This window comes from Podarcis erhardii (assembly GCF_964252035.2).
Source record: "Podarcis erhardii genome assembly, chromosome: 3".
Taxonomy (NCBI): domain Eukaryota; kingdom Metazoa; phylum Chordata; class Lepidosauria; order Squamata; family Lacertidae; genus Podarcis; species Podarcis erhardii.
The window spans coordinates 62,343,603-62,368,526 of NC_138507.1; the positions used below are offsets into that span (position 1 = coordinate 62,343,603).

Below are 24,924 nucleotides of genomic sequence, written 5' to 3' on the forward strand. Positions count from 1 at the left end.
TGCATGTAGGACAGGAGCTTCTGAGGTGGGGAATCAGCCCAATGTCAAAACCCAACCTGCCATTTGAAGCGAAAGAGGTTGCGTTGTGTAATGCTTTTCATAGTGTGCTTGGCGATCCAGATACAAGATCCAGGTGGGTGCCAACGGGCCACTAATTTTTCATGGACCTGCTGCTTCATGTTAATGGAACTGGGAGGGATAGATTCCCAACTGCATTTCTGATCTAGCAGAACTCCAAAGGATATATTTAAATGAATGTGCCATTTCATGGGCTTCAAAGGCAACGTTTCCACATGCCTAAGCTGTTGTGGGTCTCCACCCTTAAGCATTTTCGTATCAATCCAACACATTTTTTAACCATACAGTGGGAGACAGCAACTTTTTATTAATCAGCTTTAAATATACAATATAATCTTTAACATGCAGTTAAATTATGTCAGAACAGTGTGCTTGGGTTGGAATTCAACTATTCAAACCACAATTACAGTTGGTTTAACACTTAACTAACACATTATACTGTATAATATGCAGAACTTAGTAGTGACATAGTTCCTGCCAGTGAGGCTTACAATATCTAAGGCTACAATTCTATACATGCTTAATAATCATAGCATTAACCTGTAAGATGGTCAGGATAGATGATGGGGGAAAGGGAAAACAGCAGTAACAATGCATCAACAGGTGGGTGGGTTTTATTTTTTACATCTCCCCTCCCCCCCCCAAAAAAAGAATTCCTGCAGGCATCCATGATATAAAGGAACTAGCTATCAAACGGTCCATTCCTTGTGAGGCAGTTTCCAATTCAATACCTACTAGGCTTTTCCTCCCTGCAGCATCAGTTATATAATAAAGAGGGATTGTGCCACTTCTCACCAATTGTTGTGCAGAATTACAAATATATTACAAAATAATTACCTCACTGAAAATATCATAATAAGGACTTTTGCCACTTTTCCCCCACCCCCAAGCACTGACCACTGAGGATAGCTATGTGATTATAAAGCAATTGTATAAATGAAAAGAGATTAATACAAAAGCACGGCAGGAATATTAGCAAATGGTTACCTTGCATAGCTTTGCTTCTGTCTTATGAAAGAGCATGAGTTGACTCGTGCCATTTTGTCTGCAGCCATTTCTCCCATTATGGCTTACACAGCGTATTCACAACACACAAGTAGGCAGGTAAAATTTCAGAAATGGAGCTCAATGAATTTAAATATATTTTCATGTGCTTAAAATTTCATTTCTGGTGGCATGAGTAGCAAACACCAGCAGAATTTGGATACCTCATGAGGGAATTTTTTTCCTGCAATATAGGAACACCTGAAGGACTGTAGATGCCAAAGAATCAACTGATAAAACTCATCCAGTTTCAATTAACATAGTAAGCAACTAAAACAAACATTTCAGTATTTCAATTCTTAGGATTTCCATTAAGTTGCCAGGTTACCTTCACTAAATAATGCTACCACTGACAATTTCTTCTTCCACAAATTATTAAAAATCCACTGGTTAAAACAAAAGGATGTATGTGGACTGTTCTCAACCACAATGGGAACCAAATTCCCTTTCAATAGGAACAGATCAGATTCATTTAAGTATGCACAATTTAATATGTAAGTCTTCAATCACATCAGCTGATTAGTGAATGCTTGATTGGTCTACTCTGCCACAGAAAGGCAATTACACTGTAACCTGCCCATTAAACAGGAAAGGTAAAAAATTTTGGTTCTTCCTAGGAACCAAAAAGGTTTATTTAAAAATCTAACTATTCTACATCAAACCAAAAAGGAAAATGGGAATAACGTATTGTTTTTAACACTTTGGCATATTTTTCAATGTGTTTTAAAAAGCTGTTAAGCCCCTCTACTGCTTCAATGTTTGGCTAAGGTGGTGGTGGAGGCTGAGGGATATTTTAGTCTGCACTTAACTGGCATGCAAAAGTTTAGGAAATCAATAACATGACTCTGTTGCTCTTCCTAGAAGTTATGCATAATAAGGTTTGACATTTCCCAAAATATGATCTTCATACAGGGGGAGGCAGCAAAGGAAGAATCCCATACCTATACCCATAAGACACATGGTCCACCCAAAGCCATAGGACCAGCTGAGCTCATTCCTTATACCTCCTGGGTAATTTTCACGTAAATATTTTGAGACCATTACAGCGTAGATGACAAGGCCCATGAGAGAGAATACAGCTGCGAGAAAGAAGGGAAAAACACTTTAAGTAAAAATGAGTGGTGGTGAAAACAGAAACAATACAATTCCTTCTCATCATGAATTAAGACCAGGTTAATGCAATGCACTCTACACAAGGTTGCCCTAAAAGAGTGTTCAGAAACTGCAGCTGGTGCAAGAGACAGCATCCAATAAATTTCTGCATTCGTTCTGCATTCAGACCATATTATGCTGTTCTTATATCAACTGCACTTGCTTTCAATTCGTTTCCAGGTTCAGTCCAAGATGGTGGTTCTTCTCTATAAAGCCCTAAAAGGTTTGCAACCGGGGTATCTGAAAGGCAGTCTCCTCCCATGGGAACCTCCCGTAAGAACCTCTTCCCTGTCTAAGATTTGGTTGGTGGCAATGCAAGAAAGGGGCTTCCCTAAATGGCTTCAGCCCAATATAGCTGAAGGAGCGTCTCCACCCCCATCGTTCAGCCCAGACACTGAGGTCCAGCTCTGAGGATCTTCTTCTGGTTCCCTCACTGCCAGAAGTGAAGTTACAGAGAACCAGGCAGAGGGCCTTCTCAGTAGTGGTGCCCGCCCTGTGGAACACCCTCTCATCAAGGAAATAAACAACTATCTGACTTTGAGAAGACATCTGAAGGCAGCCCTGTTTAGGGAAGCTTTTAATATTTGATGAATTATTGTATTTTAATATTTTGCTGGAAGCCGCCCAGAGTGGCTGGGGAAACCCAGCCAGATGGGTGAGGTATAAATAAGTTGCTGTTGTCGTTGTTGTTGTTACTTGTGGCAGCATCCCACGTTTGGAATTCCCATCCAAAATAATGGCTAGTTACAGCTCATAGGAACTGGAGTTTAAATGGAGAGTTCCAGATTCCCCATCCCTACTCTTAAGGAAGGTAGCAGAGAGAAGATTGGGTGGTTGGAGATTATGGAGCAGACCACCCATGAGGACAGTGATGATAAAGCTATAAAGACGTAAAATGGCCTGGTTTAGGAGGCATCAATTCCTAAGGCATTATATATATATATATATATATATATATATAGGCGGTTAACTATTTTCTCATGTGATTCTGTAATTATTACTGAGCTGCATCTTTGTGAATTCATGCCCCTCTGCACCACCACACCCACTGCAACTATGCAAAAGGACGTTCCTGATTCACTCTGCACTTTAAGAAGGTCTCTTGCTCTTTCCCTACAGCTAAAGAAGCAACTACTCTCTCCAGACCAAAGCCAGGCATCCACCCTTTGCACAGCCTTACCCGCAACAAAACACAGGCCTCCGATGCCTCTGATGAAGTTGAAGCGAAGTGTCGGGATGGCAAATGCAATGATGGCCAGGGCAAAACAGATCACTATGATTACAAATCCAACAAAGAAAGTGGCCGCTGCAGCTTTACCCCAGGCTGAAAATAAAAATAAAAGTTAGCTGCATTTTGCTCTCTGTTATTCCAAGATAGGCGTACAAGTATATGCAGTGCTTTCTTTTTTCCTAAAAAAAAATGTTTGAGGGTACTCTCATTTTCCTACTCATATTGAAATACTACCCCTCAATGAGGCTAAATTTAGATTCACAAAATGTTTAGGGGTATGCGTACCCCTGCGTACCCCCAGGGGCGGGAAACCACTGAGTATATGTAACAGTTAAAGATGATGTGTGTCCTCCCCTTTTTGTATGAACTGGGCTTTTAACATAAGTCTGGTGATAGATATTAGTTTTTTTCTTCCAAACTACTTTTCCTCTGTTAAGCTGGATTGCCAGGTTATGGTATTGTTTCAAAAACTTATTTGTCCAGAGGTGACTGTCAGACAAGCAAAGCTTGGCTCAAATGACTCTCGGTTGTCTTAAGAACTGTTGTATGTCTTTAGCCGTAATAATATCCTGTCACATTAACACACTGTGTGTAGAAGCTGAAGGGAATAGGGGAGGCAGGAATAACCCCAAAGTGTCAGGGAGATAGCAATCCAGAGTACACATCTGCCTCTAGTCTTTGGGTGTCAATCGGGAATGAATGAATAAATAAATATTTTAAAGAGTCGCCTTGGGATTTTCATATACCTTCATGTAGATGAAATCAATACTAAATCAGTCAGGATCTTAAAAACTTGAAACTCAATGTGTAATGTTGCAGAACATCTGCTACTGAAATGAGTATTTAAAACACACACACACACACACACACACACACACACACACACACAGATTTTAATTCAGGTATTTAAAGTTTTTGAGGCAAACTGTTATGCCCATTATATTATGTGCCTGAGCGTATAGAGTAGGTGGGTAAATAGGTACATAGAACTGCATTACTGCTGTTTAATGATCCCACTGGCTTTTTAAATTGAACAACACAGTCAACTGAAATTGACTCTCTCTGTCTCTCTCAATCTATTATACTTTCTATGGGAATTGTTGGGGTCCCAACAGGCATAATCTTACAAGAGGCATTCCCCATTCCCTAGCACTTGAGAGGGAATGTCTTTTTAAAAATAGGAGTTGCAGTTTGCAGTTTTGCTAAGACACACACACAAACATGCACACAAAATAGAAATATGTAAAATATACCAGCCAATTGATCAGGGGCACCTTTTTAATTGATCAAAATGGTTTTAGTCTATTAAACTAACCAATTAATTGACTAAATACTATTGAAGTCTTACTGTATCATATATGTGTATTTGCATAGCTTGATTAAAATGCTGGTGTTATTTTGGAACAAAATAATGAAAAAATAAACAATATAGAAATTATTTCTAACATATTTGGAAACTTGAGGCCTGCAAAGCATCTCAATTTCTGCAAGGTTTTTCTCATATTGTCACCCAGCCAATGCTGGTCAATTGTTCTAAGAAGGAGAATGGGGGAAAGGCAGTCTTTTGGGGGAGAAAAGCCTAGGGAGACAAGATGCAACCCAGAGATCTTTATCTAACTCTCCATCCATCTTTTATGGCATGGTGGGGAACCTGTGGTACTGCGTTGCTGGACTACCTCGCTCATCATGCTTGACCATTGGCCATGTTGGCTGGGGATCATGGAAGTCCAACAACATCTAACATGGCCACAGGCTCCCCACAGATGTATAATGGCATTTGGCTCAAAGCCAAACAAAAATATGGAAGAATCTGTATCAGACTAATGTACACACATTCAAAGCACATTCTTTCCCTCAAATAATTCTGGGCACTGTAGTTTACCAATCACAGATTTGCAATGCGCTGTAGTTTACCAACAACAAACTGCAGTGCTGAGAATTCCTCAGGGAAAAGAATGAATTTTAAAACATAAAACATAATTCTAAATTTTGCTTTCAGGTAAGTATGTATAGGGATTACAGCCTTAAAGTAACGTCCCCATCTTTTACCACCTAGCAGAGAGAGTTTCACATTTATTTAATATAACCGTACATGCTTAAGAATGGCTGAAACATTACATACAAACCACAAAGGAATACTTATAAAGCCAAATTCACATTTCTTATTTAAAGGGTGAGGAAGAAACAGAAGTATTTTGATCACTGAGTCCTAAAATCAGTTCCCAAACTTGACAGGAGAACACTAAGAATTAACATATCCACCAGGGAGGGGTGGTGCTGTGTGTCAATTGACCAAAACGGTGAGCACTTACTTTTTACTAGTAGTTTTGCATTTTTACATATTATGACCAGCTCATAAATTGACCCAGCCCACAACCCAGATTTTCACTTCCTATTTTAACATTTTTTTCATCCTGACAATTATTGCAATTGCTGATTAACCCAACATAATCTCTTGTGAATCACAAGAGGAAGCAGAAGGAAGTCATATGGATTTCAAAATTGATGTTATATGGGAAACAGGGAGTCCATATTAAGAAGATGCTTAAGGGAGACCTTCATCCCAGGGCATATCTTAAGAAAGAGATGAGGAATGACATCTTAGAGTAGACCAAAGTTATTCTATTGTAGATATAGATTTGCTAAACAGAAAATTACCCAAAGTGACGGTTTTGATATACATTACACCATTTGTCCAAATAGATTTCCTTCCTATTCATTAATATTATGCTTTCCCCACACAGTTCAACACAGGCTCTATCACATGATTCTTCTGAATATGCAAAGCTCAGTTCCACACAACAGTTCTTTACAGTATGCTTTCTTTTATGGATTCTCTGCTTGATGACATTTCCATGTCTACCCAAAGCTATTTCTTGTCATGGTGGAAAGTCCAGGGGAGATAAAAAGGAAGCTGTTAACCAAACTTTGCTTATATTGTCAGCACTTGTTCTACTGTCATGGATATAAAATCGCTCCTTGAAAGCCTGAGGGAAGATTACTCATTTATGTAACCGGATTTTGCCTCATTCTAGCATTTCAATATCACTCCTTGTCATAATTGCTAAAATTCATTCTTAAAAATAATTTCTGAACATTTATATTTTGAAGAAAAGTTTAGGAGATATTGGTCAAAGTGAGCAGAAGCACTCAAGTCCAGAATAAGAAGAAAACATTACACATATTTACCAATGAAAGGTAATTTACTTTCTTCTCTAAGCTCTCCTTTCAAATAGGAGATGATAAATTAGATAGATGATAGAGAAAGAAAGAAAGAAAGAAAGAAAGAAAGAAAGAAAGAAAGAAAGAAAGAAAGAAAGAAAGATGATAGATAGATGATAGATAGATAGATAGATAGATAGATAGATAGATAGATAGATGATAGATAGATGATAGATAGATATAGATAGATGATAGATAGATAGAAAGATAGATAGATAGATAGATAGATAGATAGATAGATAGATAGATAGATGATAGATAGATAGATATAGATGATATAAAGCTTGAGTAGACTAATCACGATCATTGGATCATAGTCTTTACCACTGTGATTCTTACCAAAATCCATGAGCGATATGCATTCCCATTCTTCTCGTTCAGTACATAATCTCCATAACGAGCCTTGTTGCATAAACGGTCGGGTTTCTGAGTTTACCCAGCCCCAACCAACCAGTGCAATGATACCAAAGATCATTGCTAAGCCCAGAAGAAGAGGCATGATCCATCTGCAGCGTGTATAGTCCAGACCATACTGAACCATCTTGTTTGGGTCTTCTTTAGTGGTTTGACAGATAAGCAAAAAAGTCTTCCTACTATTTGCTTCAGCAGCCTGGGAAAAACAGTAGTTTAATAAAGGTTTATGAAAAGTGTGTGTGTGTATATATATGTGTGTGTGTGTGAAAAAGAGAAAGGAAGAAAGACAAAGACAGCGAGCAGCTTTGTGATCCAGATAGGCGCTGAAGGAAAAAGCTCCACCTACATTTCACTGAACAAGTAGCTGCAACAACCTGTTGAGCTGGAAAGAAAATTCAGGGCTGTGCACACCTTGAAACCCGCCCTCCCTTTTCTTTTTCTTTTTGCTACTAATTAAATGATTATTGTGGCCCATTGCCATTAGCATTTTACCCTTTCCTGGCTTTAAGATTTCACAGCAAAGAGCAGTGTGATGTATTGGCGGGAAGAGAGAAAAGAAAAATGGTGAACAACAAAAGTAGCCGTTGGTTTACCTTCATGAAGGATGAACAGAAGGTTGTGCCAATACCACTTGAGGGTGATACTGATAGGTTATATTATCCATACTTTCAAACAAACATTGTTTAATTTTATCTTACTCTAACAGTGATGGCTTCCACTAAATATACTTAGGAGTTGTTCCTTTGGCGAAAAGACTTAAAATTCTCTTAGAGAAATTGTGGTTTCACAATAATCTGTCAATGAAAAGGAGGCAGTGCCAGCTATGCAGCCAGCCATGTTTTGAGGCTATTTGAGGGGAGTGTGTTTGCCTGAGAGCTTTATGAAATGAATTTTGATTTGCTGAATCCAAATCTGACTTTATCTAAGTCTCCAGTTTAGCATTGACCAGACTCTCCAACATTTCTCCAATGAAAATAGGGACATCCTAAGGAAAAGTGGGACATTCTGGGATCAAATCAGAAACTGGGACAGCTTCTCTAAATCAGGGACATTCCTGGAAAATAGGCACACTTGGAGGGTCTGTGTTGACTCTAAAACCACAGCTAGCAGTCAAGTCAGCTAATGTCAGCTCCTCACCAGCACAAACATGCTCTTGCATATTCACCATTCAACCAATTTAGATGGGGTTTTGAGGGCAACCTAATGTTAGACCTAACTCTTATCCCAAACCATTTCAGAAGCCTAAGCTGGAAATTTTAAAAATGGCGGCCAACTGGATTTTATTTTGGGCAACAACACAACATCTGCACAAAATATGTCGTGAAACCAATCTTGTTAGTTATGTAGTAGATTAAATGACAAATGATAGACTGTGAGGGCCCCTCAGGCAAGATGCCCTTAGTCAGTCCTTTTAAAATGGAAAGGGTGGGATCATAGACTCCACGCCCCAGCACTGTTGCTGTGGGAGTTACTTCTCCACATGATCCAAAGACGGACAGCAGTTGGCTGGGGAGCAAGGAGGAGCTTCTCATTGTATCAGCAACTGTCTCATGTCCAAAACCCCAGCAGTTTTGCTGAGCTGCTCTTTGAGTAAGGATGCATTTGTAAGCAGACCACAGTAATAATTTCCCTTCTGTTGTTCATATATTTGAATGGATACCTCCCATTCTTTCCCCCCTAGTGCTTAAGGCTTTTGAAATGTAAGAACATGAATCTTATAATGCAATCTGCACAAACCTAGTGCCCTTCAAATGTTTTGGACTATAACTGCAAAACATTTGAAGGGCACAAGATTGGCCAAGGCTGTCGTAATGAATCTGCTTGTTGGAGAATTTAAGGCACCCTAATGTACGTTTGCATACTAAAGATGTTTTTAAAAGCTGCCGTAATGGCAAAATTGAGAAGAGAAGACTCCCTGGAAAAGACCCTAATGTTGGAAAGATGGAGGGCACAAGGAGAAGGGGACATCAGAGGATGAGATGGTTGGATAGTGTTCGCGAAGCTACCAGCATGAGTTTGGCCAAACTGCAGGAGGCAGTGGAGGACAGAAGTGCCTGGCGTGCTCTGGTTCATGGGGTCACAAAGAGTCGGACACGACTAAACAACAACAACAATGGCAAAAGAAGGAAAAAAATAAGGATGGTAATTAAGGGGCTGTTCTTCCACTTCACCGTTTAGTGATCTGTAGTATGATTTGTTCTTTTCTCCAAGCTGTTAAGTTTAATCAGGAAACTGATTAAACTGGTACTTTGAGATAGGATGCACACAATACTTTTCACATCCTGAATATGAGGAGATTAAAGGGCTACTACTGACATGTTCATGGTCATCTCCCCTGTTGGTCATTCATTTGGCCAGAGATGCAGAGGTAGAGGTCTTTGGTGCAAGGGGTGTGTGTGGAATGATGGCTGGCATGTATTTCAGTAGTAGTGGCGGTGGCGGGGGTGGTGGCGGCAGGGCCCCACCCTGCCCCTTGTGCATTGGGTGAAACACGTTAAGGATATCCCCGACATCAGGCTCTCAAGATGTTGCTGAACTACAACTCCCATCAATCCCAGCAAGCATGTCCAACGACCAGGGTGATGGTAGCTGTAGTACAGCAAGTTCTTGAGAGCCAAAAGCTCCCCACACCTGCCCTATATGAATGTCAGTGGTGGGACTAGGGTAAGATGTGTGACTTCTGTGACAAGTATAAAGCCCTTCTGTGGGAATGAAAGGCTAGATAAGATGTGATGAACAAGTGATCTGAAAATTGAATGGAGGATAGGTTTATCATCAACTCTTAATGTGGACTGCTACTATTTAATTACATCAACCAGCCAGGAGGCGCAATTCCATTTCCCCCATTCCCCCCTATTTCCCATTTCTCCCACCAATCAGCATTCCTGGCTGCTGGGGGTGAACTAAGAGGAGCAATTAGAGTCCTTAAGGCCAGAACTAGTCACATGAAGATTATCGTCTTGATTTGGCTCTTCTGTTGCCAAACTAGAAGTGTGTAGCTGCTTTGGGAAAGACACTTGCTGGCAGTGCCTTTTGTAAGATTTGGGGCGCTGTGACTCACTTCAAAGCACATGCCTCTGTAAAAGTAGTGTATGCCATTTTGGCTTGGAATATAGCCAACCTCTGCTGGTTCCAGCATGCCATTGGGTGATTTGCAATGGCATGTGAAAATAATGTCTCCACAATTGCATCAGGCTTTACTCAGTTGTCTTGGGTGAAAACTGACTTTTGCTTGAAGTCACCACACCCTCTGTGATGGTGAGAATAGGCCATCTGTAATCCACAGCCACTGCCTGTGTTCTAATTATCTTGTCAATAACACCAACCCTCTGCTTTTTAAAAAAAAAAATTAAAAACATTTCCCCATTTTATTAGCATAATATAACTTTTATAATTTTAAAACACTTCATTTATTTACAAATGCATACCGAAATTATTCTTTAAGAAGTCAAAAGATATTTTATTTATTCTAAATTACCGTATTTTTTGCTCTATAAGGCTCACTTTTTCCCTCCTAAAAAGTAAGGGGAAATGTGTGTGTGTGTTATGGAGCGAATGCAGGCTGCGCAGCTATCACAGAAGGCAGAACAGCAAGAGGGATTGCTGCTTTCACTGTGCAGCAATCCCTCTTGCTGTTCTGGCTTCTGAGATTCAGAATATTTTTTTTATTGTTTTCCTCCTCCAAAAACTAGATGCGTCTTGTGGTCTGGTGCGTCTTATAGAGCAAAAAATACGGTATGTTAACCTTTCTCTGCATAACCAATGCAAGGCATGCATGTCATTTTAATTTATCAAAACTGTTTATTCAACTGAAGTCCGTATGATACAAAAGCCTGATCATTTAGTACAAGCAATTATTAAAAACAGACTTACTACTCTAAAACATCTGAACATAAGCCATTAAGCAAAATAACAAATTATGTGTCCTAAAAATATCCCTAGTCTATACAAACCAAAATCATCCCACCCCCTACAGATTTAGGACACATTTTGTTGAATTTAAAAAATTTGTTCCTACTGAGGGTAGATTGTAGAGCATGAAGACTGGGCTCCATAAAAAAACAGGACAATAACTGCTGTAGCAACTGAGGGGTACAAAAAGGAGTTATTTAAATCTTGCTGTCCCATGGCAAATGGAAGGCTCACTCTACTTAATAAAAGCTACATGTCCTGTTTAAGTCTTATAATTAAAAACAACAAAAGAGTTTGCAAGTGTAAGGCGTGCACTAATACTAAACTCCCTCTTCATTTCATTGATCATGTTAGGAGGTGCTTCAGATACGATTTTATCAAACAACTTCAGCACAACTTCCAAGGCATGCAAATGTAAATCCTCTACTGAAAAGGACCAACATTTTAAGAGCTGACTCAAAACATCCATTTAAATATGTGCCTGGGGAGGAGATAACCCCATGGCATGCTTAAACCCCATTTCAACTGGTGACATAATGCCACTACTATGTGCATGAACACCCATGACTGATTATCAGCCTGGATTTATCTTTGGAGATACCTTCGCTAACCAATACTCAAGGAAATGTCGTGTTCTTGACCAATCCTCCAGATGCTCTTGGACTGTAACCGCCCCCCTCAGCACCCGCCAGCATGGCCAAGGGTCGGGAATGATGGGAGTTGGAAGTCCACAACATCCAGAAGGCACCAGGTTGAGAAAGACTGTACCAAAAGATGGGTTTGGCCTTTGGAGGTGAAAGCACACTGCTGACTTACCATGGGCGGAACCAGGCGGAAATTAAAAGGAGCCATTCTTTGTCATCACCTATCAAATTCCACTTTTAAGAACTGTGTAAGTTCTTAAAAGTGACAAGCAGTATCCAATGCTGTGGTTCCACTGCTGCAACATACTTCTGTAATGGAATGGAATTTCCTCCTCTGTCCCCTCCAGAAGAGGACACTCCAGAAAAGATTTTGGGAATGCACAGGGGAAGGAGCCAGCAGAACTAAGCATGCAGAACACTGAATACAGCTCAATGTTGACAGACATCTGCATGAGTTACTCAAAAAAGATATTATGTGAACAGTCAAATGGTAACAGTCATGCTGAGTCTTACCTTCCTTAAGCTTTCTCACTTAAAAAAAACCACCCCACTCATTTTTTGTCTATTTAGATGTTCTGCAAAGTTTGACAATAAGTACAACCATTTATTTAAAAAACAGCAAATATTCCAAACTTTTAAAGAAACTTTTGTATTCTTTGGTTGTGTGTTGCTATGTTTTGTGATTTAATATACGTACAGTGAGGCAGCAATCACATTTCAGAGTACATTAGTTTTTTCTTGAGAACTTATTTTGCTTTACCACCTTTATTAAGCAAATTATTCAACAGTGGATGGATTCGTTTGGACAATGAGAATTATAAAATACATCAAACAGCCATGTCTGAAGTTATAAATCACAATATACAAAATTTCTGCAAATACAAAAACCCCTGTAAAAAGGTATAAAACTGATATTTGATCTTCCAAACTCTTCTTAGTAATATACTTTAAATCATGATGACTATCATGATAAACATAGATTTTATACATTTACAAAATATTTTAAGTATATGAAAGTATACACATATTCCAATCAAGGTTTCCAGTCATAATAACCTTTTTTAAAAAATATTGTGTTCAAAATAGTACCACTTTAATCCTGTCCATCACTGCATATAGCATTTAACATCTGGACACTTCGAAAACCTAAAAATATTTGTCATCATCCAAGTTACAGAACCCAAATTTAAACACTTTTAAGTCCCACTAATTTTAGTTTCGGAACCCCAGGTTGCAATTCTATTGTCAGTAACTCAATGGGCTTACTTCAGAGTAAAGAGTTATAGGATTGCACTGCTAAGCACATGCTTAACTCTCCTAGATGTGATCGATAATGGAGGAGCATCGCCATAGATTTAAAAACCTGCAATATACTATCTCACTGCTTGATAATTGCCCATCTTATCTCGTATCATATGATTACGGCTAGTTTTGTAACCAGCTTTTAGACATCTCTGGGAAAGCTACAGTTCTCATTTCATGGATATGGTATCTCTCTTGTGATTTTTCTGCCCTAGGGACTACCATTACTACCATTACTTCTGCTACAGCACGTTACTTTTTGCAATTTATTTGTATCAAAAATGGGATTTCAAAACTCGTATAAAAATGTTTACAGGGAGGTCCATTTAGCAAGGATAAAATTATATCAGATATTGGGGGTTGTGATAGAAATGCAGCTCTAAAGCTTTCTTCCACCCTCAATTCACAACTGAAAAATGTAAAACATACAAAATATTTTACAGTGCTTGGAGATTGATTGACATAGGGCGGGAGGAGATTTATGTAATTAATTTGAAAACCTACAAATGCCAGTATGCATTATACTTGTGCATACAAAATGTTGCAGTCCTTGCACTTGAATTTACTGTGGAGTAAGTAGTAACTATTTGAGCTCAGTAGTCATACTGGCTGCAACTCTTAAGCACTCTTCTGGTGCAAGCCTCACTGAAACTTTGCTTAGCTTAAAAGATTGTGTGCAAAATGTATAAATATTTATTCTGCACTTTTCCAAAGCATTCTCATAGACACTATCTTGCTGTAACTGCTTTTAGTTTTTTCTAAAATTCACATCAGACTGACATTACTGGATAAGGATCCTGCAAACCTAGACTCTAAGGGTTGTGCTGGTCTTAAAGTGTAAAAGGAATTTACTCAGTAAAATATCAAAACATAGAAACAAGCCACACGGAGACACATCTTACTTTCTTTTGAGGTTATTAAAAGGAAACTTGTATTAACCATCAAAATACAATTTATTCTGTCTTCCTTGTAAAAACAGCAGCTGCCAGATCTGAAAATGGATACAAGACTAAAAACGAACTGTGAAATTTGGCTTAATTATTAGAACAAAGCTAGGAATTCTATGTCAAATGAAAACAGGGCAATATAAGCATGCTCTTTCCCACAAGCCAGAAACGATATAGTTTTCTTTACTGAAAGCGATCTTTTCTACTAACTCCATATCAAACACGTTCGCCACTGCTGTAGATGGGGTAGGGTTTGATGTTGCCCAGGACTTCATCTTCCCAGTTGGGGAGGCAGCAGAAAAAGAAGGCACAGCCTATCGCAATCACAGTGCTTGCCCAGCCAAAGCCATAAGCCCAGCTGAACATGTTGCTTCCTGTCAATGGAATGTCCTCCACAAACATCACTGGATAGATGACCAGGCCTATAATTTGGAAAGCAGCTGAATGGAAACAAAGCAAAGAAAAACAAATTAGGAGTTAAATTAATAACCTTTTGTCCTGAGAAACTTATTTGAAGCTAACTGTATTCTTGTTAAATGTTTCATCAGTTACTCCTACAATTACAGACTGCTTGCAGCACCCTCACGCTGGGCGTTCCAGAATCATTAACTATGTGTTATTTCTGAGCAGATGAAATAAAGAATGTTCAACTCAGTACTTGCCTTGCAAACTGGAAACAATTAACTTATCAACACCACAGACTCAAAGTGGTTTTAACAGTCATTCCCCTTTCTAAGAGAAGCTGGGAAATTGTTTGGGTTCTGTAACAGAGCATTCTTAGCACCTCAATACTATAGTTCCCAGGATTCTTTCTAGGATACTAGGAACTGGTATGGGTTTGCAGTGTCAATAAGTTTCCACAGTAGTGTCGGAAATTCCTAGCAGTCGTGGAAATTCTTCACATAACTGGGAATTTATCCACACACAAAAACCCTGTATGTTGCAGTATAAAAAGGAAGAAGGAATGATGGGGGTGTACAAAATCAGGAAAATGTGTCAGCTGCCTCCACTTGAGGGTGCTGCATCTCAAGCAATGTCATGTAATGTACATGCATTTCCTGCTTTAGGAACACAATGCATTCCCTGAAAATTGTTTGTTAGGCAAGCATTCATATAATGTGTCCATGATTCTCATTCGCATAGCGAGTCAACAATGTTCATTGATTACTATGGGGAAATTTCTAATACACTCCTGACCCTAGGAATCTTGCACATAGCAAGGTTTGGGTACTAATTCCTTGTGTTCAGATAAGTGAATTTCGCATAGCGAGCGTTCCTAAAGCAGGACCTGTGTTTAAGGACGCTAGCAGCGGCTTCAGCCTGGCATGCAAGTCACCCTGTGAACACGCATGTCTTGAGTCACCTCAACACTAATACCTTAAAACACATATAAGACGTATCTGCCACTGAAAATCAAGATAATTTAGTTCCTAGAAACAACAACATTTGACTGCTAAAGTACATAATGGTCTAGTTTGTCTGTAACAGTAAGCAATGGTTTATTAACGCATGCGTGAGCCTGGGGTTTATCTATTCACTCTCCTGCTTGCTCCTCCAAGCCAAAGGTCAGAAACTTTTACTTTCAGTTTCAAGTAAGCAGAATTAAACATTTGCATCCAAGGCATTTAGTTAAAGCAGCCACTATGTTTTTCAGGCAGATGCCTTTTCTGTAACTAGTTCTAGGCAGCGTGTGAATCTGCAGTGAAAACAAGTTACAAAAATTATCTCTGCTGCTACTTCTGCAATTGCAGCAATCACAGAAACTGTAGCATTATGTACCTGTGTAGCAGTTGTTCACAGTCTTTATTGGCGGTTGGTCAAGATGGATTTGGTGCAGGGGAAAGTAGTCCCTATTTCCCCCAACATGGAAAATGGCTCTCCTACAGAGGAGCTCTATAGGTCAGAATCTGAGACTTACAGAGGTTGCAAGTCAAAATTAACATAAATGTTGATGGGAGTTCGGTGCCTTAAAACGTACGTGTGTGTGTGTGTGTGTGTGTGTGTGCGCTGTTACAAATCTCAGATATGCATCCCTAAATATTACAACCTTGATTACTTCTCGACTAACACAAGCATAGTCACTACTGATTAGTTTTTGAAATGAAAACAAAGTTTTCTCTAGGACCAAGAAGATTCTAGAAAATAAATCTAAGGAAAGTCACATTGTATTCAGTGTAAGCCCATTGTTTAAAAGCGGTTTCTCTTAGCTGCAGTCTTACCAACGACGAAGAGCAAACCTCCAATGCCTCGAACAAAGTTGAACCGTAGAATATCAATGGAAAAGGCTATGACTGCTAGGCAGAAACAGATGCAGAGGATGACAAAGCCAACAAGATATGTAGCAGCAGAAGCTCTTCCCCAACCTAGGATTTAAAATAAAGAAGGGGAGAAAAAGAGAGGCTATTATACACACACACACACATATGAATTTAGAACTTAGTGATGCATGCAGAGCACATATTTCATATTTTGCAAAATTTGAATGCAGCTCCAAGGTAACACAACTGTGAATAGAACGCACATGGGTTTTTTTAGAGAAGGAGGACATGAATCCTGTTGGATTTATATACAAGCAGCAACCATTTTGTGTGGGGGTTCCATTCTTGACCCCCATGTGCATCGGCAGCAAATGCAAAAGCCTGCCCCACCCCATTTTCAGGCCACTTCTGGGTCAGCAGCGATGAGCGTATGCGTGACCACACGTCAATCAGACACCTGTAAAATGGTTGCTGCCTGTCTATACTGATATATAGCCCAGAATCCTGTTTCTTCACAGTGACCAACCTGTGGAAAAGCCACAAGCAGGACATAATGGCAACAGCCGTCTTGCACCATCGCCCTCCTGCAGGAACTGGTATTCAGATTCGCTTTGATCACACTGCCTCCGATCAAAGAGATAGCATGCAGTCATCATTACTCATAGCCTTATCCTCCATCAGCATCATATCATTATTGTACATTATGTTGCTTCTCTGGGCCCTACTCAACTATTTAGGTGCATCCAGTGTTGCATATACCCTATCTAAGACAGCCAGATATTAAGAAAAAGGGTGGCTTAGCTGTGCTTTAAGCTGGTAATGTGAACACAGCCTAAGAGTGTGAGACAATAGATTTACATGACACTGGAGGCTAGAGGTAATAACATATTCTATCATTTTATCAAAAGCTATTAAGAGAAGGAATGTATAGATTCAGTAATAACTTGCTAGCCAAAAAACCTTAATTGCAATGAAAGTCCCAGATTTGAAGCTGTTCAGTTTTAATGAGACAGAAAATCCACAAGTCAAGAAATGGGACTAAATCCAGTAGCTTGCTTAAATTAGAGCTGCAAGCTTTAATACAGGCCTTCATGTGCACTGAAGAGTACAATTCTGTGCCCATGTATTTAGAAGCAAGTTCCACAGATAAAGTTAAGTGCTGTGCCAACATACCAAATATTCCTTCCAATATAACTTGAAAGTTTCCTGCTCATAGATTGTGTCCTTTTATTGCTTCTTGTTGAGTTAGACACCAGAATTATTGATGACTAGTCTGTTAATTGGCCCTTGTCAGTTTTCATTCAGCCAGGGGCTTTAATTACCAATCTGAAGCACTAAGTTTGCTCTTAACATTTTTATATATTGGGAAACAGCTGACAGGTTCTAGGAGCCACAGGTGAGGCTGGGGGGCCAAAGATGGACAAACTAGAAAGAGCACCCCCGCCAGAGGTACTACTCCTCCCCTAACACCACATGCACCCTATCTAAATGTAGAGGGCACAAAAAAGGTTGTATAATGCCCAGCTTACACATAATGCAACACCACAGTTTAGCATTATGTCTGAACCCTAAAGTGTTGTTAATCTGACATGCATTTAATAAGGACAAGCCAACTTCATAAACAACAGTTTGAAGTTGGCTTGTTTCCACTAACCATAGTTAAAATTAACTGCAGTTTGTCCAGGTTTGGATATTAGAACAAGCTGCAGTTAGCCAAAACTGGAAGTGAAAGCTTCCAAAACCCTCACAAAGGTGCGCCAGAGGAAGAGAAGGTAGTATTCAAGCCCAGTACTCACTCCTATTATGCTAAACCATGTGTTATTATTACATATGGATTATTATTGTTACCTATATACTGCTTAATGCCAAAATAGGCTTCTAAGGATGGCATAGGAGAGCACACCTTAGCTTGTGTTGCGCATTTCTGTTTACACAACATCTTCAAGGGCATACCGCTTAATTGCATTTGTCCCAAATTGTCTCTAAGGATGATTAACCATTAACCATTGTTAAATCTAGAAGAGAAAGATAGAAACTAAAAGAGCTGGAGAGAGGAAGTGACTGATCCCACACCTTGTCTCCAGTTTCAGTGCTTTAACCATGACCATCAGCTTGAGCAGTCCTTAAATAATCCTGCGTTCTTCCTGCTGTGTCTCAGAATTAAATCAGACGCAAGGGTTTGTAACAGGCAATTATTTAATAAATAAAAGGACAAAGGTAGGTTCGGCTATGTAGGTCTATGATGAATCCACTGATTAGAACAGTTTACTGTATAGCTATAAAGATGCTTCAAACACAATAATTCAGGAAACTCTTAATTATAAAGCTTCTTTGTACCTCAAATGATTATGAATGCTGTGTCTGTAAGTTTGTGGTCCTGGGGAGATTGGAAAAGCTAATATGAAAACACCCAAGCAGTTGGGCTTGTTAAACTTTGATCCTGATCATAATTGTTACAGTGATGGCGCAACAGTAATAATAGACATAATTATTATCATTCCAGCGAGCAAGCCACTCCTAAAATCTCTATGTCTATTCAGGGCTCAGTCATTTATTTTTATATGATCACATGCCTTTGCCTCTGTACCTTTTCCCTACCCTTCTTTGGCTTGAATAACCCTCTTCAGGCAGCATCATGCTTCACTGGAAACTCAATACGTCAGGCAGGAGTGGGGCTGTGCTGAACTGCCCCGTGCCACATCATGTCACCTACAAACTCCCCTGCCTGTGCCTCACATACACTCGTGGTCACATGGGTGGCATGGAAGCCTCCGAGTATTCAGCTGCACATGAGAAAGCCGTCTCCCAGCAGAGATATCCACAGAAATGACTACCTGGCACAGGTGATGAAGGCTGCAGAGGGCCTTCTCAGCCCTGCTCCTCTTCATGTGCCGAGTTTACATAAGAGTATAATGCCTGAATAGGCGAGTGCTAACCAGGGTTAACATGGTTCTACTCCTTCCTAATCATGGTTTGCTAACCAAACTAGTTAAGAGGGGATACAGTGGTACCTCGGGTTACAGACGCTTCAGGTTACAGACTCCGCTAACCCAGAAACAGTACCTCAGTTTAAGAACTTTGCTTCAAGATGAGAACAGAAATTGTGTGGCGGTGGCAGCGGGAGGCCCCATTAGCTAAAGTTGTACCTCAGGTTAAGAACAGTTTCAGGTTAAGAATGGACCTCCAGAACGAATTAAGTTCTTAACCCGAGGTACCACTGTACTCTTAAGTATTAACTGCTATTAATATTGTTGACATAATGCTTAACCACAGTTTAGAGTTGCCCTGCCCAGCTGCAAGGGAAACAATAGCTATATATATATATTCTACTGATGGGAGTTAATTTTGAGGGGGAAATACAGCCATACAGGAGAAGAAACTTGCCCGGTTTCTTCCCCATTTCTGTACTCCACGCAAGAAGCTTCCTTGGGCTCTGTTTTCATTACAAAAAAGAAAACCTGGGGAAAGAGATTCATTATTCCAAAGTTAAGTCTAATTTGGTTCTCAGGCAAATCTGAATTAAGACGCTGGCAATTTAGAAATCATTACAAGCAGAGGTTCCCTCCCATCCCTTCATATGGAGGGTGTGGCTCTTTTGCATACCCTCTGCAACACTCAAAGCCAGCAAGTACAAGCTTGATCATGAAGCTGCAGCCAAGGATGGTTTGTATCAACAAGTATTCTTTCTTGAAGTTAAGCTTCTTTATACTTGGGAAGGGTGGGGAAGAAGCACCAGCAGAGAAGGAGTTCAACCAGAAATCTCTCATACCACCATCATTCTGTATGACTACTTCACACGGCGTCCGTTGCCATATTTTAACAAAGAAAACATAATGGCAAGCAGCAGGTTTTTGTGGCAATCTTACAAACTAACTTGTTTATTCTGACAAGTCAATCTTAGTGAGTAGAGAGATTTGATTCCCATCCAGTTCTAATGATTTTGAAGCACACCACCCTTATTTGGAAAGAAATATTTCTAAAAATCTACACATGTTCTCTGTCAGTACACAATAGATAAGCTGAGGGAAATGACCTGAGAATACATACCTGTCTCTCTAAAAGTTTTGGGGGCTATCTACTTTAAAGAGTAAAAACTGGATCACATGCAATTCTGCTTTCAATACTGTTTGTGCCTTTAAAGTTACACTGCTTCATTTCTAGTCAGTGCATATACTGTAACTCCTTGGTGAAATCTGGCAACTTTTTATATCACAAATGTTCTGGTTTATTTTTGTTCCACTTTTGTTACACTATAGCCCCTCTGGATAGCAATAATGTGGTAGTTTGTGGGGACACATCACAGAAAAAACTATAGTAGAACAAATCTACCAGTAATGTACAGTGGTACCTCAGGTTAAGTACTTAATTCGTTCCGGAGGTCCGTACTTAACCTGAAACTGTTCTTAACCTGAAGCACTACTTTAGCTAATGGGGCCTCCTGCTGCTGCTGCGCCGCCGGAGCACGGTTTCTGTTCTCATCCTGAAGCAAAGTTCTTAACCTGAAGCACCATTTCTGGGTTAGTGGAGAGTGTAACCTGAAGCATATGTAACCTGAAGCATATGTAACCTGAGGTACCACTATACTACTATCAGGCCAAGAACATGTTGCAGAACACACCCACAATAAAACACCAGTCCGGAGGGCCCATGTAAATTGGGATGGCAGGAGAAATGGAAAAATCTAGTCTGGTTGTAGCATAACAGCAGCTGGACATCTTCACACACGCCTCTAATAATGTATATGAAAGACTCTAAAAATGTCTTTCTTTAGAAAAGAAGCAAGTTAAGATGATACTTATCCAGCGTCATCAAAAAATTTATTTTTATTTTTAAAAAACTTCTTTAATATTCAAACTGTAAGCTCCCTATAAAAGGTTCCAACCCAGAACAGTTTTTTAAGCATGAGTGAAAAAGTGCCTTGAGATACGTTTAGGTACAGCTTGCAACTTAAAATAAACGAGGCTCTCATACAAATAAGCTGCTGCAATTAAATCTGCAGTAGTCTGCTTGAGCAGATGGGTTATGGCACACTGTAAAGACAAAGTGCAGCTGTGACCATTTTTAACTTAGCAACAAAACAGCACAATAGGAGCGGTCTTATCTATGCTTCTCTGGCACTGATATGGTTGCTTGTCTATAACCATCAACTGTGTACAGAGAGCCAACAAGTATACAGTTTGCACATCCCTAAGGAGAGTTCTGACCTTCATCTGAACATGTTTAGGGTGGGGCCAGGCTTGCCACTCCCCATGAGTGTTAAAAAACAAAGTCTCTAGTCCTTCTACAAGCCAAGATAAGATGAAAAACATAGAGGCGGGATTATGGCCATTATTATTATTATTATTATTATTACCCTGCCCATCTGGCTGGGTTTTCCCAGCCACTCTAGGCGGCTTACAGAATATATAAAACATAATAATGCATCAAGCATTAAAAACTTCCTGATACAGGGCTGCCTTCAGATGTCTTCTAAAAGTTGTATAGTTCTTTATCTCCTTGACGTCTGAAGCGAGGGCAGCCTTTCAGTGTTTTTAAGCAATGAATGAAGTCATGAAAAGGAGTTCTGTTTCCTGGTGTTAATTGTTAAAGCTTTTTTGTCTTGCCTGGTGAGTATGTGCCCCTTAGACAACAATTCAGAAATCCAGAAATCCAGGGATTCGGTATAGCTGTGACTTGGCAGTAGTGTTCTTACACAAAAACAAATTGTGAAGACAATTCATGATCTTTCCAACTCAGCTTTCTATATAAGAGATTTCTAAAACTGGCTTTCCACCCCACACCCCACTACTGAATTTGTAAAGCATTTTAAAATGTCCACTAAAAGCAATTTAAAATGTATCTGCCAATGCAGGAAAAAGTCCATCATTATTATACCCATATTGCAGGGAGCAATTGTATGGCTCGGAGTATGGGTCATGGCAGCCTTGTAAAATACCCCAGTGTTGTTACGTATATCCTTTTTGTTGCTGGCATGGGGAGTTCCCTTTTACCTAGTTTCCTGGCATGCTTCCCCCTCTCACACCCTCCAAGAGAAGTGCAGCAGTAACACAACTAAGGGACCATTTTTTGTTTTCACTCCATTATAAGGATTGACACCTTCCCCCGAACTTCTCCCACAGCAGCCATTTTCAATGGGCGGAAGGTAAAATTGTGTAAGGATCCTGTTTTTAAGGGCCACACTAAGTAGCAATAAGGTTTCTCTGTTCCTAAAATCCAAGTGCTCACTGTTATATTAGTTCCTGGGCACCATACAACACCCCCTCCCAATAACGTATTACAAAGACTGCAAAATCTGGATTTGTTTTGTTTTAGTTCTTTTTGTTCAGTGAGAGCTGAACTTCTTGCATGATTTCTTCTATGCCCCCAATTTGAAGAATCAGAAACAGCTCTGCAGAGTCTGGCGTTCAAAGAAGAAAGTCTCATAGGGCCTCCGTCAATCACACATATACTTGGATCGTGGCCTATGTATACGGCTGACATTTACTGCATTATACCCAAAGGAATAACTGTTACCTACTATTTGTGCCTATTCTGCTGACAGAATGCAGCTTGTCTTTATTGAATGCTAAATTTTACATTTTTCCAAGACTAATTAGCACGTTCACAGCCAACATATAAAAATTCTGAACGTTTTTACATGCTTTGAAAGAGTAATATACTACTTCGTGAGAAAGTGTTGATTTTAGAGCAGAAGTAAACCTGTACAGTGGTACCTCGGGTTAAGTACTTAATTCGTTCCGAGGTCTGTTCTTAACCTGAAACTGTTCTTAACCTGACGCACCACTTTAGCTAATGGGGCCTCCTGCTGCCGCTGCGCCGACGGAGCACGATTTCTGTTCTTATCCTGAAGCAAAGTTCTTAACCTGAAGCACTATTTCTGGGTTAGCAGAGTCTGTAACCTGAAGCGTATGTAACCCGAGGTACCACTGTATATGGAAAGTCATGTTCCAAAATTATTCCAAAAGGTTGAGCCACCAAGCAACTCAGAAGCTGCCACGCGAGGATCCCTGCCACACAACGGACATCTTGTGCACTTCAAACAAGCAGGCAACAATGCCGCTGGACAAATCTTCTCAAAATTAAACAAAATAGCATTTGATAGGGTGAAGGGTGTGGCCTCATCCAAGGCCCTTTTAAATGAAGAGAATGATCGTACAAGTCACTGGCGTAATTGAATAATGTGCTCTCCTTTTGTTGCAGTCTAGTTCTCATTACACATCAAAACAGTTAACTGAGCAATCTGAGAGCATGCAAGGCGTTGCTTTTTTAATTCTTATCCCTGCCTCTCCCGCAGGTCCTAGCAGAGTTTTTCTTAGTCTTTCCTCTTTCCTCTCCCTGTTGCCTAATTCAATGCCAACCCAGTCCTATTCTGCCTGTCCCAGGCTCACCAAGTCCCAAACTTTCTTCTACCGGATCAGATCGTTTTAGTTTTAGTTAACAGCCACAAATGTGCCAACGCTTCTCACAACTTTCACAAGGCCCAGATACGAATAGCATTTCCTTCACAGCAGTCAACGTTAGCAAAGGTGACCTTTGTACAATGCATCCTGGGCCTCTTGCCGGTGCATTACCAGTTTAGCCACTTAGGCCAGAACTGATGATTTAGATTCCGCCCCCTCCCCAGTTCTTTTAATGCCTGGTTGTGCATGGATGGGTCCGGTCCCTGTGAGGCCCATAACCAGCCCATGCTCCCGATTTCGGATACTCACTATAATCCATCAGGGATCTGCACTCCCAGTTCAAATCATTTTCGTTCGCTTTCATGCAGTCCGACCAGAGAGAGGCTTTGCGCACGTAAGGCTGTTCGGCGGACTCGAGCCACCCCCTGCCAGACAAGGCGATGATGCCCAGGATGATAGCTAAGCCCAAGAGAAGGGGCAGGAGCCACCGGCACCTCCAGCAGGCCAAGCCGCAGCGAACCATGTTGGGCAGAAGAGGGGGAGAAGCGGAGAGGAGGAGGAGAAGTTCCCTTGGACTGGGCCGGGGCGCGCGCGCGAGGCCGCTTTGAGGAGCTGGGCGCCTTTTAATCTCCGCGCAGGGAGGAGAGAGCCGCGCCTAGATTCCAGGCACCGAGGAGAGCAGGGGCAGCGGCGGCGGCAGCAACCTGTTGAGCCAGAGAGAAACTTGGCTGGTAAACAAACCTGGCTTCCAAGTACACTCCCAGGTTTTTAACCCTTCGCTGGCAAGCACCGCGGGGCGTGTTGGCTGAAGCGCAGCACGGCGAATGTTGTTCGAGGGGAGGAGATTCGAACTCGCTGCCAAAGCGCTGATTTTGGTTTGAGGCAGGGGACACCGCCTGGCGGATGCGCGCGGCAGCAGGCCCATTCCGGAAGTAAGGCCCACGGAAAGGCGCACGCTTTTCCTTGAGAAGCACTCCGTTTGCAACCAATATTGACTTTCAGGTAAATGTCACAGAATCATAGAATTGTAGAGTTGGAAGGGACCATCTAGTCCAGTGGTTCCCAACCTTTTTTGGCCATGCCCCACCTAAGTATCTCTAAAATCCTGATGCGCCCCCCCCCCGCCCTGACATATAATTCTTATTATTCAAAAAATGATCTCCTATTCACATGGAGGAAGCCTAAAAGGCCATTCACTGTTAATAACTCATTCTCAAATTGCCTCCCTTAAAAATCAAATTGCCCCCGCCCCACATTGGGAACCACAGATCTTGTCCAACCCACTGCAGTGCAAGAATCTTTCACCCAACCTGGGGCTTG

At 40.6% G+C, this 24,924-nt stretch overlaps 2 protein-coding genes across 2 annotated transcripts; both read right to left on the reverse strand.

Annotated features, from left to right (window-relative positions):
• Positions 1-365: 365 nt before the first annotated feature.
• Positions 366-7,514, reverse strand: LOC309338273 (p53 apoptosis effector related to PMP-22-like). The gene is made up of 3 exons (XM_081855383.1): positions 7,067-7,514; positions 3,455-3,598; positions 366-2,201 (listed from the first exon to the last, which is right to left on the reverse strand). Exons 1-3 carry the CDS (start codon positions 7,266-7,268, stop codon positions 1,987-1,989), a joined length of 561 nt encoding a protein of 186 aa, XP_081711509.1. The 5' UTR covers positions 7,269-7,514; the 3' UTR covers positions 366-1,986.
• A 3,408-nt stretch (positions 7,515-10,922) lies between these two features.
• On the reverse strand, positions 10,923-24,280 carry LOC309338272 (p53 apoptosis effector related to PMP-22-like). Its single transcript, XM_081855382.1, has 3 exons — positions 23,914-24,280; positions 16,166-16,309; positions 10,923-14,386 (listed from the first exon to the last, which is right to left on the reverse strand). The coding sequence occupies exons 1-3, from the start codon at positions 24,125-24,127 to the stop codon at positions 14,163-14,165; spliced, it is 582 nt and encodes a 193-aa protein (XP_081711508.1). The 5' UTR covers positions 24,128-24,280; the 3' UTR covers positions 10,923-14,162.
• Positions 24,281-24,924: the final 644 nt, after the last annotated feature.